Source organism: Molothrus aeneus, chromosome 18 (genome assembly GCF_037042795.1).
Source record: "Molothrus aeneus isolate 106 chromosome 18, BPBGC_Maene_1.0, whole genome shotgun sequence".
Taxonomy (NCBI): Eukaryota; Metazoa; Chordata; class Aves; order Passeriformes; family Icteridae; genus Molothrus; species Molothrus aeneus.
Window position 1 is genome coordinate 12,526,448 of NC_089663.1, and position 19,465 is coordinate 12,545,912.

A 19,465-nucleotide genomic window follows, 5' to 3' on the forward strand; every position below is an offset into this window, starting at 1 on the left:
AATGCAGTCACAAAAATCAGTTTGATTGCTGAGTAATAGGCCTGTACCCTGAAGGACTTGCATGCTGAAGCTTATTTGGAACAAACTGTATAGACAAACCAGAACAAACTGTTTGTGCTGTAAGAAACCAAATTAGTAGTGACCTGTAGCTCCTTGCATGTACCAAATGATTTGGAGCAGGTGGTGCAATTGGGTTTTGAAGGGAGGAGATGGAAACTTGAATTCTTCTTGTGTCGCGTCTTATCTCTGTGCAGCTGAAGTGTGGAGTAGAGGATAGTGATGAGTAACTTTGGGGTGTAAAAAGGGTGTGTAGAGGCTGGGATTTGGGCAATGTGTGGATAAAATCTGCATTACATAGAAGAGCCTTTGCCTTGTCTATCAATAATAGCATGGGGATAATCTCACCTTGATGGAAAGGATTGATGTGGGAATAAGATATAGAAAGGACAGACTGTAGGGAAATAGATAAGCAGTGGCTAAGTGTGAGTAACAGTGCAGAGATGGTTTTGAATATTTTTCTTTTAAAAAGCTGGAAGATGGTCTCCTTCTAGAAAAGGGATTGCCAAGATGACTTTTGCAGCAATTGGCTGGTTAACAGGCTGAAAAACCAGAGATAATTGGTGAAAATGCCTTTGAGTGGTTTAGCTGAAAGCATCAAATAGGGAACAGTTGGCAGAGCAGGAAACTTACTGTCACTGATGGCAGAAACATTTAATTGGTTGCTGGCATAGCTTCAGATATTGTGGACATGATGAGGAAGTGTCACTTCCAAGCTTGCAGTGAGAATTGGCTTCAGTTATTTATACCTAGAAGTGCTTTGCACAATTTTCAGCATTCACTTTGAATTGTGGGGTTTGCTATGCATGCCTCAGATTACTTCATGTGTCTCACTATCAGGGAAGACTTAAACTCCTTATTTGCACGTTTTTAATGACAGGCCATGGTCTTAATATCTAGCTAGTGAACATCTTGTTTGACTTCATCCATGCTGTTTCAGCATGAAAAGGAGAGCTGCAGTCTGTCAGACCTCATATTCACTGAAAATCAGCCATGCTTCCTGTGGCAGTGGTGTTGATGCCACAGCTGGATAAAGAGTGCCTCTAATCTGTGTCCCTGAGCTATCAGAGTGCTTTGGCCCCAGACTGGCACCTTAGAGCAAATGTCCCTTGTCAGGAAGCCTCGTTTATCTCTTGCTGTGTGAAAGGGTCCTGTTGATAGATAGGAAGTGTCAACAAGCAGGACTTGTTTAATCTTCAGTTGCACTGATGGGAGGGCAGTGTGCAGGTATTGCAGGGAGTTCTTAGAAAAGGTCACTGTCTCTGTGGTGGCCAAGGGCTCATAGCAGTCAGCTGAAGTGCTGCCATCTGTTCAGGTGTCCAGGCAGACTCTGTTGGTTCTGTAGTCACTTGCTTTGGGCAGAGGTGATCCACTCTGGGGTCAGATTTATCTTCCTAATTGTTTTAGCCACAAATTTTCTTTATCTGGGCTTTCCCTAACTATGGTTTGTGTAGACCCCTGTCATTCTCTCACAATGCTGACACATATCTATTGCTTCCAGCCAACTATGATGAATTGTACCAGTGGTCAGTGGAGTCCTACTCAGACTTCTGGGCAGAATTCTGGAAGTTCAGTAACATCCTCTGCTCTCGCCTCTACGATGAGGTAAGTTCAGTGCTTATCTTGCAGCAAGTGCAACACCAAGGGAAATAACCTGATGTTACAATCAACCTTTTGACCTCTTCTTAGAACTCTGGGAAGTGATACAAGGAATTGGCCTAGTCCTGCATTTCCTGGTGTGGTGGATGGTGCTGTTCTGTTGCTGGCACACTTTAGGGCAGTGAAGCCCTTGAGTTTTGTTGTCCTGAACAGTTCTGCTGTGGTGTCCTTGTGCTCTTGCACACCTTGTCATTCCTGGCTGCTCATGGGGAGTCTGCCAGTGCACTGCCTTCTGCCTTAGGGAACATCATCCTGGTTTTGTACCTGCTGGCATTCTGTCAAGTCCATGTTTGCCTTCCCTGAGTCAGCTTACCTGATAAACACAAGTGTTGCCCTCTGGCTTTGTAGGACTGGTTGTGGAAGCTCTGCAGTCAGGTGCAGGCTTGAAATATCTCTGAGGAAATGGTGGTGGTTGAACAGAGGCACGGGTGGAACACCAGGCAGTGCCACAGAGTTCCTGTGGAAGAAAGGTGACTCTGCAGATCTTGCCAGTGGAGCCCTTGCATAGTCCTGGTGTAGGATATCAACATCCCCCTGTGCTTTTCCATCTGAGGGCTAATTACTAGAACAGCTTGATGCACTGGAACCTTCCTGGGATTTAGCAGGGAGGACTGGACTTGTGTTAATGCCTGGAGTCCATCTGTTCCAGACCCCTCAGAGTGCTGGCAGTCCTGCAGAGGGGACTGCTAAGCTTCTTCTGACTTTTCCTGTTTCACTGATTTCTGTACTGATAAGGTAGATCAAGTGGTTCTTCCTGCCATGGCAGTGTGCTCAGGTGTCTCATTTCATGTGACCCACCCTTCAGAGGAGAGGATGCAGCAAGAGTGTAAGAGCTAGCCTGCTTTGAGGTGTGTGGTCTGAGCACTGCCAACACTTGGCATCTACAGAAAATGTGAAGTTTAACTCAAACTCTGGGAACTGTCAGAGTAACTGAGCTGGTCTCTGGGACCTAGAAGGATGAAAAGTTTGATTTGAAGTCTTACAGCTTGATCCTGGCTGTCTGCTGGAAGTAAACATTGTTTTGAGGTGACTAAAACTTTTAATGAAAAATTAAAAATTTTGAGTTGACTCTTTTGTTCTCAAGCAGTGAAACAGCTTCTACTTCCACAGGTCATTCTAAGAAAAACAATAAAACCTTGTGTGCACAGAATAAAAGCAGCCAGGATTTTATTTAATCCTGGTAAAGGTTCTGAGTGCAGGATGTAGATGTGCTGATGTTGCTCTGTGGCAGCTGACATCTGTGTCACCTGTGACACGGACAGAGGAATTCAGTGTGCAGAGCTGTGCTGGCAGGGCAGCACTGGCACTGCAGAGTCACTTACAAGCAGCTGCTTTTGAATGAGGGATGTGTCTGAATGAGCAGCCCCTGACAGCTGTTGGTGCTGTGGAGGGGCCTCTCAGGGAGGGATCAGGTTGTTCATCTCACAAAGCACCAAAGACTGAGCTTAACTGGGAGTCCCAGGTGTTACCTGTGGGAATACTGGGTGTGACTCCAGCTCCTTGGGCTAGTGCAGCTCTTGGAAACTCTGTGAAGGATTGCTTCCTCTTCAGAAAAAAACCCAGTTATTTTGGAACTTGTCCTGGAAAATGTTGAAAACATTCTGCTCACTTTTCTTCAAGCTGAGGAAGTCAGAAATGAGTCAGTTTTAAGAGCAGCTTCTAATTGCTGCAGTAATGTGTGGTAGTATAAAAATCATTTGTGCAGCCTGAGTTGATATAGATGTTGTAACTCAGTTCTTGCCAATTGTTAGGTGCAAAGAAATCTGAGCTCCCTTTGTTAGAAAATACATTTGAAATAAAATAATGCAGAAGTGCACTTCAACATGAGTTTTAACTTATAAGTTAATTTTAAGATTGCCTCCAGTAATACATACGCTGCTCTGAAAGCAAAAACCTTTGGGTTTTCTGGAATGGGGTGCATTTTGGGGCTTGCTGGGCTTTCAGAAGAGCCTTTCACTTGGGCTGAAGGAATGCTGTTCCTGTAATGTATGTGCAATCCATGAGAGAGAACCTGCGGGTATCAACTGAAGCTTTCAAAAACACAGCTGTAAAATAAAGTTTCTATTTAAAGATCTCCAAAGAAATGTGCTGCTGAGCAGCTGAATCACTAAGCAGAGGGACATTTTGGAAAGAATTTAGACCTTGGGCTACTGCTGAGGGGCTCTTTACCTATCAGTGTTATTAAAGTTAGTCTTACCTGTGGTTTATGAAGGGGTTTAATTCTTTGAGACTTAATTATTCAGGATGGGAGAAGTTATTTCATCTGGCTGTATTTTTGATTATTTTTCAATGCATTTTTCAATTCCTTGCATGTCTTAATCCTAAGTGGGGAGTTACTTAATACAGGTTTATTAGATTGTTGGGTCCTGCTAATCCTCAAAAAAAGAGAAGTTGAATAAAGAGCTGGAACTCTTCAGTTAGATTTGACTCTACAATGAATTCTTTTGAATTACCACTGTGTGAGCTCCTGCTGTTGGTGTCTGTGCCCTGTGACTGGTGGTGGGGCAGGGTGGATGCTCACACCCCCAAAGAGGGAGCTGGGCTGGGGGGCCTGGCACAGAGTTCACATGTGCTGTAGCTCAGTTGGGTGTTCCCAGGGGCAAACCCCCAGTGTCCCTGAGGTCTGTGTGCATCTCCTGCTCTGGGTGTAGTCCCCATAGTTTGTTTTACTTGTGTATTAAAGGCTGGTCCAAAGGTAGAACTCTCAGCAGGGAACTTTCCCTGGTTTTCTTGTAATGACGTGTTTGCATGTGACAGTTGACAAATAATTAAACTTTCCAGGCCTCTAATTACAGGATCAGTGTCTGTTTGCCATCTGTGAGCTGGGAGAAGTGATTCTTGCCTAACAGGGTCTGCAGAGAGCTTGGAGCTGCTGAGCTGACTTCTGTAGAGTGCTGTGAAAAAGCAGTTTTGTTGGAGTGGCCCAGCAGTGATGGTGTGTTCTTTCAGGTGGTGGATACGTCCAAAAGCATCGCAGAGATCCCCGAGTGGTTCAAGGGCAGCCGCCTCAACTATGCAGAGAATCTCCTGAAGCACAAGGACAATGACAAGATTGCACTGTATGCAGCAAGTAAGAACATCAATGCCTTGTGTTTCTCTGCTGCTCACAGGGCTAGGCCTGATGAAACAGCTCTGATGAAACATGGAAATAAACTGGTTTGGATGAGGAGAGAAAACAGGGTGATAAAGTCAGTGACACTGCACAGTCTGTGATACAGCTCTGCAAAAAAACCCAGCAAAGCATGCTCTGGAAATACAGATCTGGAAAATCCTTTGCAAGCTAAATGAAGTTTTATTAGAATGTGCTCAGCTGCATTAAGGTAGTGGAGGTCATGCTGTGTTCAACATCACTCAGTATTTGAAGTGTTATTTCACATTTGTCATAATTGCTTGGTTTGACATGTGATTATTGTTCTGTAGGTCTTTTTGTTAGGAAGTCATGAGGTGTATCAGAAACTGCTTTGTCACATAATCAAAGGTGGTGACAGCAAAAGGAGCAAAACTGTGTCCTAGTTGATCATTGTATGAATGCTGGAATGAGCAGTTGGCTCCTCTGGTGAGCAGACTTCCACCTGCATCTCTTTTGTGACCTTCTGCTGTGTTTAATCCTCTTAAGACCTCTTAAGTCAGAGTATTTCTTGGTAACTCCCTGCTGCTAGGTCAGAATGGTGGCTGGGGGACCTGGCTCAGGTTTGTGTTCACTGGGGATGGCACAGGGCCTAGGAGTGAAAATGTAACTTTCCTAAACAGTTTCACTTGTCCCTGGCTCCCATGGTGAGTCTTTTTTTGTGATCCCCTTCTCCTGGGGCTTTAATCATGGAGCAGGATCAGTTCTCATTTCCTGTTGCTCTGTGGGAGCCCAGGCTCTGCTGGCAGTCCCTGCTCAGTTTAGGAACCACATGGAACAGGGGCTTGGGCTGTTCTGCATCATGGCCTGCTCCCTTGCTTTGTCCCAGTCCAGATTTACTGCTGTGAAGGTCTGAGAAGGCAAAAGAGTGAAGAATGCCATTCCCTGCTGAAGGCAATGAGCTGAGGGCAGCTGTTCTGAGAGGAGCAGGGTGTGCAGCTCACCTGTGCTGTCCTTGGTGTGTGTGTGTGTGTTCTTCATGGCACGTTCTGGCTGGTGGAAATAGGACAGCAGTCACACTGAGGAGGTGCAGGAAAGGACTTCAAGGTGACAGATTTTTACTTTCATAACATTTAGGTTTGTTAGGGCTTATGTAACACCTGGCATTCAGTACAATAGGGAAAACGCCCTGCAGATCCTTTCAGAGGGGAGCTGAGTCCAGTTTGGTTTGTTTGCTTTGTGCTACATTGGCAAAGGCAGATGTTCCAAAAGCACATCAAAATTCAGGCCTGGGATGTGCATGATTTTCTAGTCACTGACTTGCTGTAATAAAACCTGAACTTGAGCTTGTGCTGCTTCTTAGACCTGATGAGAAACTGAGCAAAAAGGGAAAATGAGGTTCTTCCCATGTTGAAATTAGCCTTGGTGAGTGCAATCTATTTACCATGAATCCTCCTTGAGAGCACACCTTTCTCCATGAGTAGTTTGTGTTTCTGCAGCGGTGTTCATCTTTAGAAATGCCCTCAGACCTACTGAACAAATACCACTGATTAATACTTGATTCCCATTAAAAAGAAGAGGTTTTGGTGCAGCATAAGAGCAACTTCATAAGCAAAAATATAAATATTAGTGGCAGCTGTTCTCTTAGAATTGCTTTCTCCTAGGATTGGTTGTTTGTACTAGACTCACATTGCAATGCCTGATTTCTGATTGCTTTAAATTTCTTTCCTCAGGGGAGGGCAAAGAAGAAATCCTCAAAGTTACTTTTGAAGAACTGAGACAAGCTGTAGCTTTGTATGCTGCAGCCATGAGGAAGATGGGAGTAAAAGTAGGAGACAGAGTTGTGGGTGAGTAATTTTCTTAAGGGACAGGAGGTGGAATTTTTTTGAAATGTGCAAGTGAGTAGTCAGTTACAGAAACATGCCTGTGAAATAGTGTTTCACAGAAAATTTCAATAAACATGGTAAAGAAAAGGCTCTTGTGCTGCTGTATTTACATTTGTAGGAAATGCATTTCTAGAGGGAAGGAACCTGGATTAGCCTGTGGGTTCTCTAGCACTGAAGGGGGAAGGGAAATGCTTCATTCACCAAGGTCTGCTCCAGAAACACTCTGTGGAAGCAGAGGAGATGGAAGCTGTGCCTCTGGCTGAGCCTTGACCACAAGCTCTGGCAGATTGATGTGGGGGCACTCAGGGCAGTGCTGGTCCAAGGTTGGTTGTGCTGGTGCCACGGGCAGTTCCTGACCCTGTGGCCCCGGGTGACCCAGTGCTCAGGGAGCTGCAGGTCTGGAGAGCCTGTCCTGCCCCCAGCGTGGTGACAGTGAGCAGCTGCTGGGCAGGAACTGCTCGAGCCACCAGTGCAGAGATGAGTTAAACCCTGTGATCCTTGCAGCAGCTCTCCACATCTTTGGCAGCAATGTTTCCTGTCAAGAGACTGTCATGTGTGTTTTTCTATACAAAAAGGTTTTTGTCCTGTGAACAGCTTGTCCAGTGTGCAGTCCAGGCTTGGAAAGGAGTTACATTGATTTCTAAATTGCTGGGTTTGATCTCCCAGCTGAGCTGCTTCACCTCTATTTTGTGTGCTCTGATACTCTTTAATTTGGCAGTGTAGTGCAAGTCAGAGCTGCAATATCCTTGAAGCTCCTTGGCTCCTCCTTGGCAGTTCTGGTGTTTGTGTCATTGTGCTGCTGGAGTCCCGTGTTGTTTGAGCAACACTTGGCCATTATCCTAAAGAAGTGTGTGTAAATCCTTACATGATGCAAACCCACAGTGATGAAACTCTTGATTTCTTTTCTGCATGCTGCAAACTTGAACGTGTCTTGAAAACTAAGTTTTAAACCCACAACTATGACCTGGAAATGTAAATCTACTCAGTAGAGCTCATTTCTTGCATATGGTTTGAGTATGCTCTGGAACTGGAAACATGAAATTATCACAGCTGGTGGCTTGGTTTTTAACATGGAATTAGAGCTAAATCCTTAATTAGGTATGAACCATACAGTGAAGTTGAGGAGGTTTGTCTGAATCAAGGTGGAGATGCTTGGACTTTATCTCAATTTTCAACTTTAATGCTGTCATATCTGTTCATTTCTTCAGCAGCAGCAGGGAAAATGTACTCTGCAGCTGGAGAAAACATGGTCTTGAAATATAGCTGTAGCCTGTGCTGCTAATAATGCTATTATAATTTTATTAACAGTTCCTTTGAGTTAATGACTGTTGTGTTTAGCACTGCAGGCTGGTTGAGTTTGGAATTTTTCTTGTTTTGGTGGCTGGCTTACCTCTAATTTAAATTAAAAAGCATAGTTGATACTTTTTTTTAAAGTATAAATCAAGTCCCTTTAGATACTTCTATGGGGGGGGGGGGTCTCAATTTCTTTCTTCTGTTTCTCTGCTATGCCAGAGGGTATTGGCAGTCCCTGGGAGAGCTCCAGTGTAACATTTCAGTCAGAGGCTGAAGCTTCCCAATCTGAGTTGGGCAAGGGACATTAAGTGTTGGCTGGGGAAGCTGGAGTCCTACACCCACTTGTACCAAAAATCAGGCTCTCCAGAACTTGCCAGAATCCAAAAGGATGTAATTTGTCCCAAAATTTCGAGTAGATGGCAGAGGGAAAGGCAATTCTTGCTGTTTCATAGTAGTAACACAGGGCATGCTTCTGCTGCTTCTGAAAAAAAGGTTTTAAATGGAAAGGAGATACTCTATGAGCTTCATTACAGCTGCCTAACATGTAGTCAGCCTGTCAGGTTCTGACACCCTTTGTTGACACTTTCTCTTAAAATCTGAGCTGTTAGAATTGCACATGACTCTTACTGTTGTTTTCCTGTGAGTTTCATCTCCACGCTTTGCTGCCTCTAAGACAAGGCTGCTTTAACTTCTCATTACACTTAACATCCCCCCTGGTTTGTGCAGTGCAGTTTATGGCTGCATCCTGACAGTAATAGTATGTTGGAGCTGGAGGTGGGTGAGTGTGGGTGGACAGGCACTGGTGTCAGCACTTTTCTTCAGCTTGATTTCACTCCAGTCTTCCCTTTCCTTCACTGAGAGCACTTAACAGTGAGCATAATTGAAGCAGATGTGTTGTGAAACATATTTCTTCCTCTGAAGATGTCTTGCAGTGCTGTCAGTGATGCTTGAACAGTTGGAAGAGGCATGGAATACCTACTGCAAGCTCCCAGATCCACATGTGAGGTGCTCCTGGTCTTCCAGTGGCCATCTGGCAAATGACAATGACTAAAATAGAACAAAACACAACTGGGAGGATGATTCTCCTCTTTGGATTGCTTCTACTCTATCCCTGTAGCCATCTTTGCTCTGTTACAAATCAGCAGTTACCAACAATCTGATCTTCCCCACACAAAAACATCCTCAGCAAATATCAGTGAGTTCCATTGTCTGGAGCTGCTGTTTTATCTATAGCAGCTGCCTTAGCCCTGCTGCTTACGTGGGTTTTAAAGCTTTGTAAGGCGATTACAGGGGTGCTCATGGTTTCAGGCCACTCTCCTGTTGGGCAGGGTGGCCATTTGCAAGTCCTGCATGAGCAGGAAATGCTGAAAAGGGAAAATAGGAGTCTGGTCTCTGAATTCTGCTCATTTTGAGAGCTGGTGTAGTTCAGTAATAGAAGACATTTAGAAGATATTTTAGTTGCTGCTCCCTCTTTTCCTTCTTCCTGATGTATTCTTTCAAGGCTCAGATAAAACCTTTGATACAGGGTCACAGTTCAATTGTTGATTTTTTTTTTTTCATCCATGCACATAACTGAATGTTTGGGTGCCTGTTTTTCCAAGAGGAAACCTTTATTAAACTTCATGAAGGCATTAGGTGCTTGCACAGAATATGTTCTCAGCACTCTGAGAAATCAGAATTTTGCCATAGTTTGCAGCATAATTATATCCAATTTTTGGACTACAGTTTTTACCTATTTTGTTGGTGAGGTGCTGCAGTGTGGATGAACACATGTAAGTGTAATCTTGGTGTGTGCTAGATTAAGCAAATAGCAACTGACAGAAAATGCTGAGGCACTTAGTCCTGAGCAGATCAGGCTGTAAGTGCCTCTTAAAAAAAATCCAGACAGTGTTTTTAAAATGCTGCTTGTCCTGCTTAGAGATTTCACAGGTTTTATGTCAGGTAAAGCTTTCATTTCTCTGTTTTTATGGAGACTATACATTTTTCTCAGTCAGGAGGAGTGCTGCTGGGACCCCTGTGTGTGATACTCTGATATTCCTGCTTGATGAGTTCCCAGCTCCTGAATTTTGAGCCCTTTATTCAGTTGCTTTCCAGTTCACCCAAAGGAGGCAGATCCTTTTCTTTCTGATAACAGAAGGTAGTTTCTACCTTTCTTACCACCTTCAAGAAAGGGGTAAGGAAAGATTCAGAGATAGAGAAATACTTTCTGTAGCCTTGCCCATGCTGACAAATCCTAGTTTTGATCCTTAACTGAAATATTTTATCAAGGAACACAGAGGCCCTAGTTAAATATATGAGCAAACATGATAAATATTTAAATCAGCAGTACCATTATTCTATAATACAGAGCTTTGCACAGTGGTCACTGCTCTGATGCTAATGCAGCTGAAGAAGTTCCCTTTTTGATCCTCTTTGTCTGCAGTGTTCCTGTTTGTTCAAATTTAGACCCTGGGTGGCTGTGTCAGCCCCCTGAGTGCCCTGAGGGGTGTGCTGGAATCTCCAGGGGCACAGACAAATGCAGGGAGCTTTCCATGCATGATGGAGTTGTGATCAGCTGGAGGATCTCAGATGGGGCAGCAAGAAAAAATTAACTTTACTTCTAAATGAGAATCTTGTATTAATCCGAAAGACTGGCAGGAGAAGTAGTTTGTGTCATTTAGCTGTTAAGAGGAAAGGAGATGAGTTCTTCCTCTGCTGTGTTTGGAGCATCTCCAGCCAGAACTGACTCACATTTTTATCTGTGGTGGAGTTGGGACAAATCTGTGAGAGCCCAGAGAGCAGCAAGGCTCTGGGGTCAGGTGAAGGCACAGAAATGCAGAGGCAGTTGCTGAGCATGGTTTGTACCTTTGGGCACTTCTGGCTGGCATCCTCCAAAACTCAACCACCACTCCAAGGCAGCTGACAGATGAAAGCAATGATTTCATTGTCTGCCTCACAACAATCAGCAGAGAGCTGTGATCTTGCCCTGAGGGCTTTTGTGTGGAAAGGTGAAAAGGAGAATTGCTTAGAACAGAACTGAAGCTTGTGGCAAAGTAACAACTGCTCCAAAGCACAGGGAGAGCTCTGTTTTCCTTGCACTCTGGCCCCCTGATGATCCCATCCAAGAAATGCTCAGTGGAAATATTTGGCATCGATTAAAGAACTGCTTTCGTCACATCAAATGACATTTTGGTCTGTTCTGGTTCATAAATTTCAAATTATTTAGGGAGGAATATTTGTCTTAAAAGAGCAATCACTGAGATTTTGGGATACTGTGCCTTTGTATAAACCTTGACCCCAAGGGGAAAATAGCAAAATAAATAATGCTTTTATGGGCATGAGCTTTTGCTGTACTTCATGTGCTTAAGAACTTCACTGAACAAACCACTATAAGCTGTAGGCAGTTCTAGGGAGCAATTTATATCTTAGCATGGCATGGAGCTTTTATTCACAGTTGTGTGTTTTCCAGAAATTGTTGGGCTTAAGTCATAATACTGTTTTAAAAGTTACTGCTCCCAAAAGCACAGCAGCTCTCAGTAACTGCAGTGACACTGCTGGTTAAACTGATTTCACTGATGTTTTCAATGAGCAGAAATCTCAGTTTAAGACTTAAAGTTCACTTTTTACAAAGTTGAAAAAAAAAAACCATCCTTTTTCAAGCAATGTAGAAAAACCTCACAAAAATCCATCTTGGTACCTTCCTAACTGTAATATTAACATAGCGGGAATTGCTATTAAGATCTGAGTTCCTGTCCTGAAATGTACATCCATAAATATTATTCTTTGAGGAGTTTGCACTGTTGAATGTTTGCTGGCTGTAGATCCTTGTGGTGCACCTGCAGTCCAAGATCTCAGTGCCCACCCCTGCTGCTGAACAGGCTGGAAAGCTCTTTTATTGCCATTTAACTTCTGCTTTCACATGTGACATTCTAATTAGATGTCAGAGTACTGCAATTAGGCCCATCCTGTGCTTTTTTTAAAGTACTTGGATGTCTTTTTGGTGGCTTAAGAAAGGTGATCTGAAGCTCCAGGTCTTTGATCCATCTCAGTGTAGTTTGTGAATTCCAGTTGTACCTTTTAATTTGTGGGCTGAATTCTGAGCAGTGCAGAGTCAGACTCAGGCACCCAGCCCCTTCTGGAGAGTTGCTCAAATTGAGCTCACTGAAACTAAAATCTGACTTTCTTGACATTAATTTATTCTCTATGCCGTGATAAATTGAATTTAAATCTTGAAATCTTGCTGCAAGCTAATGAGAGAAACCTGAAGGGCCGCATTTGTGTGGGAATGTTGCAGGGCTTGTCCCACTCTGTTACTCCCTTATCAGCTGAGACACTGGTTTTGCTTGTTTGTGTTAAGGATTCTGGCAGTGTCTACCAGCCAACATTTAGCTTGGTGAAGCTGAATCTCTGCTCTTGAGCTATTTATAATCTTTCCTTACAGATACTGGTTCTTTCTCTGGTGGCTGTTCCTGCAGTCTTGTTCTGTGCCCCTGCATGCTGCTGTGTTCTCAGTCCCTGTGTACCCTAATCAATGCACTAATTTTCTCTCCCAGTTACTTTTTTCCTGTGCTGCCCTCTTATCCTGAAAGGCTTATTAATTAAGCAGGATTACTTGTAAATTTGGAGTAATATTGTAGATAAAAGCCCCGATACAAATAGTTCTATAAATGAATTTATTACTAACTCCTTGTGTAACTGATTTGGCTTCAAGGTACGACATTGATTGTGTGGAAAACTTCAAAGGGTGCTTCAGCCTAGGATTTTGCATTTTTAAAACCTGTTCACTGTATCTATTATATCTATTTTAGTGTTGTTCCATCTCTAACCATTCCCCTCTGCCCTAGGTTACTTGCCCAACAGCATCCACGCAGTGGAGGCAATGCTGGCAGCTGCAAGCATTGGTGCCATCTGGAGCTCCACCTCCCCAGACTTTGGCATTAACGTGAGTAGCCCGGTGCCTGTGCAGAGCAGCCCTTGCTGAGGGTGGTGAGTTCAGGTGGCAGATGGCTTCTGTCCCTTCAGCCTTGCTGCCACCTCCTGGCACAGCCCAGCACTCTGCAGCTTTTCCTGCTGCTGTCAGTGTCGCTGCTGATCTGCACCTGGGGGATTTGAGAGGCTTCAGCTGCTCACTCTTGGGATATCTTCACATGCACTCCATTGTCTTGGTGAGCTTTTACCATATTAAATGTGCAAATGAGCAGCAGTGCAGTCTGAGCTTGGCTCTTCTTCCCAAACCCTGCCCCAGGCTTAGCCACACTCCAGTTTCCACACTCCCAATTTCTTTGCCCAAGTAGTCCCATCCTTTGCCTCCTGTCAGGGTGAACTCAGCACCACCCAGGTTGGTCTGTTCCACCAGGCTTTATTTGCCAGCAGTGAGGAATTTCATACTAATATCACTAACCTGATTAACTCTTGGTAGTGTAGAAATCAATGCTGTGTTTCACACACAATGCTGTGTGGGAAATTATGACATCCAAACAGATGTGCCCTGGCAGCTTTGGGAATGTGTTCTGCTTCTTTTGGAAAGTTTTTAGCACACATCAACAATGGATCTAAACTTCTAAGGGGGATATTAAACCTTTCTTCTATCTAAAAGTTTACATATGAAAAATGCAGTGGTTTTGAATTGCACAGTGCAAAGAACAATGTTTTTAGAAAAACCCCTCAATTTCAGTGTTTAACCCCAGTGTCTGGGAAATGTATGGATTAATCATTCCTGGATTAGCACTAGAGGGCAGCAGCATTCCATGTTCTTACACTTGGGGGTGTATCACTGGGAAAAAAATGATTAAAAAAAATCATTACAGCATGTAATGATCAATCTGTTCTACAAATATTTTCTGCTTGCTCAGAAAATGATGGTATGGAGTGTTTTGTGCAATGTGATTTGATCTCTTATGTGGGGGAAGATTGCTCACTTTACTTGCATTACAAAGGGCTGGTATGTTTTCTGTCCATGTTGGTGTGCTGTTGTTTTCAGTGCCCAGCTTTTTGTTTTTTGTGATAGCTTTTTAATGGAACTTGGCCTTGGAACTGCAGTGCCATCAATATCATTTATTTTCCTTTGGCAGCGTGTGTTGGCATGAATTCAAATCCTAAAATCATGAAGGAGATCAGCAGAGGCCCTCAGAGACACTGGCTTCCACCCTGAGCAAAAGCTATTCCTCTTTTTGTGAAGTTGCATCAGTCGTGTTAATATACACAAAGATTTTTGTGCTTGGGGGAATAGTGTAGCATTTTCAGCATCTGAAGTCCAATTGTGTGTGTGTGTTTTGTGAAGCTCAGAAATGTCACTCCTCAGAGCTGCCTACACACTGCAGGCTCTGAATGCCATCCCTCCAAAGGCTTCAAGCCTTGAGGAAGTTGCTGTCAGAGCACCACTGAGCTGCCTCCCACGCACCTCACCACTCTTGGCAGCTGCTGCTTCATCTCTCTGCTCCCTGTTACCCATTCCCATCAATTAATGGCAAAGTGCTGGCCTGGGCATGAGCAATGGTTGGATTTGTAAGTTCATGAAGAAGCTCTGCTCCCAGAACTGGCTGAGGAGCCTTTGGTGAGCTCAGTTCAGCTCCATTTGGGGGGCCCTGCACAGTTTTTTGGACTGAACTGGAATAGAACGAGCCATGTCTGCTACACCTGAGCTTTTTGTGGAAGGAATTCCTTGCTGAGCCATCTGGTTGGGTTGGAGTTGCAGTGTAGCAATTGCACACGTTCCATCTGTTTGTGTTGCCTTTGTGTCAGAGCAGGCTGCCCTGTGGGATTTGGTGCTGCCAGTGCTAATGAATCTGACTGGGTGTGCTAGCAGGTTTGGTAGGACCCTGAGAGCTGGAGCCATCTCTCTTCTGATTCACACTTCTCTTCAGATTTGATTCTTCTCTTTAGAGTCCCCTTAGTGCTCATTGCTCTGAATTTTTAAACATAGGCATGATGGAGATGAGATGTGTGTGCCCTGTGCTCAGCGTGGGGCTGTGCACACGTGTACAAATGCACACAAGTGTGGCTGCTTGCTCTGTTCCTGGGAATGGAGCAAAGGAGGAGGCAGAGAATTTACCAAAGAAGCAGCAAATCTGACTGCATGCTCCCTTAGGGAGTAACTGTAATGTATTAATTATAAATCTCCATTTGAGTTTGTTAGGTAACGCACCAGGGGCTTCTTGAAAACTTCTTCTGTCACCAGAACAGATTCTGGTAATTTCTTATTTTAAAATAGTTGATAAATTTGAATGTCAGTGCATTGTCACTGTATTTTCTTATAATGTGAACAAGGACAAGGAAATACATGTTTGATAGGAGGGAAAGCTGTTAAGTGACATTCTCAGCTAATATATTTATATTTGGTCATATCCCACTCCTGTGCTTTTCTGTGGCATGGAGGCATTGCCAGGACAGAACTCCTGTCCTTTTGCAGCAGATTTTTTTTTTTTTTTTTTGCAATGCTGAGCAGCTCAGCTTGGAAAGGAGTTTAACAGAGATGAGTTGATCGTGATGTTTTTGCTTTCTTATTCAGATTTGGTAATAATTTGTTTCTCATTTTCGCTGCAATGTAGAGGGCAAAATAGAAAACAGAAAAATAAAGAATGCTGGGAAGAATAAGCAGATGACTCAAGTCTGATTTCTGCAACATGATTTAGGAGATTGTTCTTGAAGACTTAGCTGACAATTTTACAGTATTGTGTAATCTTGTACTTCTTAATGCTTCAAGTAATGGAGCTAGAGAGGTTGGAATATCAGTGTGCTGAGAGCTTTTATTGAAAGGATTTGCTTCTTGCTGTTGAATACAAAAAGATCCATTTCTGGTAGGCTGCTGCATGCAGTGTACATGGAAACAGTAAATGCCAGTGGGGTTTTAATCTCAAATAGGATGATAGCTGTGGTAAATTACTGAACACTGTGGAAGCTGGAGGAGACACCTGAAAATTTAGCATTTACATGTGTTGTGCTGCAGAGATACTAAAGGAGCTGTGGTATCTTTTGTTGGTAGTCTGTGTGTGTTCAACATCAATTTGTTTTGCTAAAACTCCAGTGGTGAGGTTGCCTGTGTTAATGGTGGCAGAACAAAGCTGCCAGCTCATGTGGGAGCCCCTGACCCCATCAGTGCCTCTCCCCAGGATGCTGTTGGTCCCCCAGCCCTGGTGCTCTGTCAGAGCAGCTGGGGGCACATGGGGCTCCTCCTGCAGGTGCAGCAGGAGTCCTGGGCACCTCCATGGGCACCAGGTGCCCAATTCTGCTCACATCACAGCTCCTTCTCCTCCTCACATGAGTCCAGTCTAACCTGCAAGGTGATTTTTTAGCTGTTTAGGACTATATGAGCTTGGCCCTTCCCTAAGTGATCCGTGGGGGTTTTGTCATTGTGATCTGGTTGGGGATCATGAAATAGATTGTTACAAACCTGTTGTGTTTCAGAGATCTTGTGTGAGTGAAGGACAAGCAGGCAGTCTTTTAACAACTCTGCTGTTAATTCTAGTCCTTATTCCTTGCTTGTTTTGAAATGTGTATTTAGCACCCACTGAAGTTTCCTACTGTAGCAGTTAATTTCATTTTTTAACACATTTTTCCTACTGTAGCAGTTAATTTCATTTTTTTAACACATTTTTCTCTTTATCCCTAGGGTGTACTGGACAGATTTTCCCAAATTCAGCCCAAGCTCATCTTCTCTGTTGAAGCTGTTATATACAATGGCAAAGAGCACAACCACTTGGAGAAGCTGCTGAGGGTGGTAAAAGGTATTTCACTGCATCCCACCTGCTCTGTGGCTCTGTGAGCACTTAGAGCCTGCCCTGCCACTGCTTGTTGCTGTCCTTTCTTCTTTACAGTGTCACAGTGGCCACTGAGGCTTTCAGAACAGATTTGGGTAAAAGCTGAATGGTCTTCTCTGTAATTTTGACAGTCTTCTGCTTGCTTAACTTTAATAGATCATCAGAAATTAGCCAGCAGTGGGAGCAGGGGCTGATGATGGTGTTTTTAAGCTCAAGCAAAGTGCTGCTGAAGACAAATGGGGAGGTATTACAGCACTAAGGCTTGCAGCTTTACACATAAAAGGCTGGCAGCATTGAGGAAATTACATCTTGGGTAACAATTCAGTCCTCTGGGATTTCAATACCCAGTGCATCAGAATTATTTCTGTTACTTGGTGCATTACACTGCATGATGCAATCAGGCAGAACAGACCTTTGCTTATGTAACTGAATGTAGGAAATAATTTTCTTCCTTCTTCCAGGGCTTCCAGACCTAAAGAAAGTGGTGGTGATTCCATATGTATCTTCAAGAGAAACCATAGATATTTCTAAGATTCCAAACAGGTAATGGGAGCACTGCTGGGTACAGAGGTGATCTTACACATGGGCTGGGGTAATGCTTTCAGAAAGTTTTGAAATGTTCCTTTTTTCCCCCCTCCTTCTTATGCAGTGTCTTTTTAGAAGACTTCCTTGCCACTGGGAAAGGAGACCAGGCTCCCCAGCTGGAGTTTGAGCAGCTGCCTTTCAGCCATCCTCTCTTTATCATGTATTCCTCAGGCACCACAGGGGCACCAAAATGCATGGTTCACTCAGCAGGGGTATGTCCTCCCTCCTGGGGCTGCACTGCCTGGGCTTTGCTGCTTGCCTTACATTTTGCCTGTAACAGCATCACTCTGTGATGGATTTTAAGGAAGAATTGATTGCTGTTGGTTTCTCAGTAACTTGACAGTGAAGCTTTTTATTTGTTAGTGGCTATTTGAAAGCAAGTGTGGATTGGAAAGGACAGTAAATACTTTGGTTTAGAAATCGGTGTGGAGACCTTTCAGATTCCAGGTGTTTCCTGAGAGCAAGTGTCATTCACAAAAGCACCAGTAGAAGTGGCCTGACTGATATTTGAGATGGACAGATGTGAACTGAATCTCAGATATTTGAGGATCTCAGAGATTTGAAGAAGAAAAGCCAAAGAACTTCAGTTGGGTGTTTGCAACTGATTTTTGGACATGGTTAGCTTGAGGCCCATAGGGAGCTTGCAGTTTTTATTACCTGGATCACTTTTTACCTTGAACATTACTTCTTGTTTAAGGGTTTAGAGTATGTCATCCTCACCAGTCCTTTAAGGAAGGAAGCTAAAGAGTTGGAATCTCCTTGAGTGTAGGTTTTGCATTGCATGGAAACTGCCTGAGGCAGTGTCTGGTTGTGGCTGAAGATAATATCTGATTTTGGTGCCAGAATGACCCTTGCTCATGTGCTTTCCACTTGCTATTGATGTTCCAAAGCTCTTAAAATAGAGGAAGTGATTGCAGCAATTGTTGAAACTTGAATTCTGCTATAATCCTTAATAAAAGGCAGATTTTTCCCATTTAGGGCAGGCAGGATGTGTGTAAATGGAACTGCACAGCTTTTAGCCAGTCCCTCATCTCTGCTGTTTGCTCTGCAAGTCAGGGTGAGCATCCTGCAGGGCTGGGTGGCCTGAGGGCAGCATCCTTTGATGCTGTGCCCCCAGTGTGGGTGTTCTTGCCTCTCTTTGATGGCAGGGACTGGAGGATTTGCCCCCAGACAAATCCCCTGCTGCTGTAAACACTCTGCTTTGTGTTATCAATCAGCAGGAGATCATAGCAGGCAGTACCAAATGGTCCCTTTGGGACACAAATCCAGTGTTTGGCAAGAAGAAAGGAGGTGGGTTTTGAAGTCTGACAGCTGTTTTGAAGCTGTGCTGGCTTTAGACTGGGTAAATACTTGCAGAGGTGGATTAGCTAAAACAGGACAGGTGTTTTGTTCAGTGATGGGTGATAAACAGTAGAGATGAAAAATAGCTGTAGACCAGAAAATGGGAGTTTTCTCTTGCAAAGTTCTTTCTTTTCCCATGTTACCTGTTAGCTTGCCCTGAGTCATGACTCTGCTCTCCAGCTGAATCATGTGCAGAGCTCCCTTAGAGTTTAAGTCCAGACTACTCATCCTTGCTGGGTGGATGGATGAGTAAGATCTATTGTTTGTGATGATTCTGTTTCCACTGAGCAGCTCTGTAGTTGTGGTGCAGAATGATTTTTTTTTTTTTTTGGTGGTGCTAGCACCTCTGGCTGAAAAGCAAATTGTTGAGTTAGGGACCTCAGTGTTTGAATAGGGCCTACACAAAGTCCATGCAAATCAATTCTTAGATGTCTTTTACACACTTGATTGGCTTTGTCTGTTTGTTCTAGGCTTAATCTTGTTTCCACTGGAATTAATAGGATGATTTGCATTGATTTAATTTTTAAAAAAGCAGAATTAGCCTACTGTCCTTGTTTTATTTTCCAGCTTTAGTTTAAACCAAATGTGTTTCTGGTAGTGAAAACAGCAAGAAGAGATGACATTTTGGTGAAGACATTTCAATTATTGCTTATTTATAGTGTGCTCCAATGCTGGTTTGTTACTGTACTGATTATTAGATGCCAACAGGCAGCTTACTTTAAGTTCACAACCCAGTTTATCTAATTCTGCAGTAAGTTTCTGGTCTGTTATTTTGCTACACAGTGAAATGACATCCATAAACAAAGAAAATGAAGCCAGGGCATGGGAGATGATTTTAAAAA

At 43.6% G+C, this 19,465-nt stretch overlaps 1 protein-coding gene across 1 annotated transcript in view; it reads left to right on the forward strand.

The window, feature by feature from the left end:
* The window catches only part of AACS (acetoacetyl-CoA synthetase), a 36,870-nt gene that overhangs the window by 1,753 nt on the left and 15,652 nt on the right, over window positions 1-19,465 (forward strand). Inside the window, exons 2-8 of the mRNA XM_066562182.1 lie at window positions 1,559-1,662; window positions 4,666-4,786; window positions 6,517-6,630; window positions 12,786-12,883; window positions 16,550-16,664; window positions 17,159-17,240; window positions 17,347-17,494. Of these exons, the coding sequence (XP_066418279.1) occupies window positions 1,559-1,662; window positions 4,666-4,786; window positions 6,517-6,630; window positions 12,786-12,883; window positions 16,550-16,664; window positions 17,159-17,240; window positions 17,347-17,494 (782 nt within the window). The remainder of the gene's footprint in view (window positions 1-1,558; window positions 1,663-4,665; window positions 4,787-6,516; window positions 6,631-12,785; window positions 12,884-16,549; window positions 16,665-17,158; window positions 17,241-17,346; window positions 17,495-19,465) is intronic.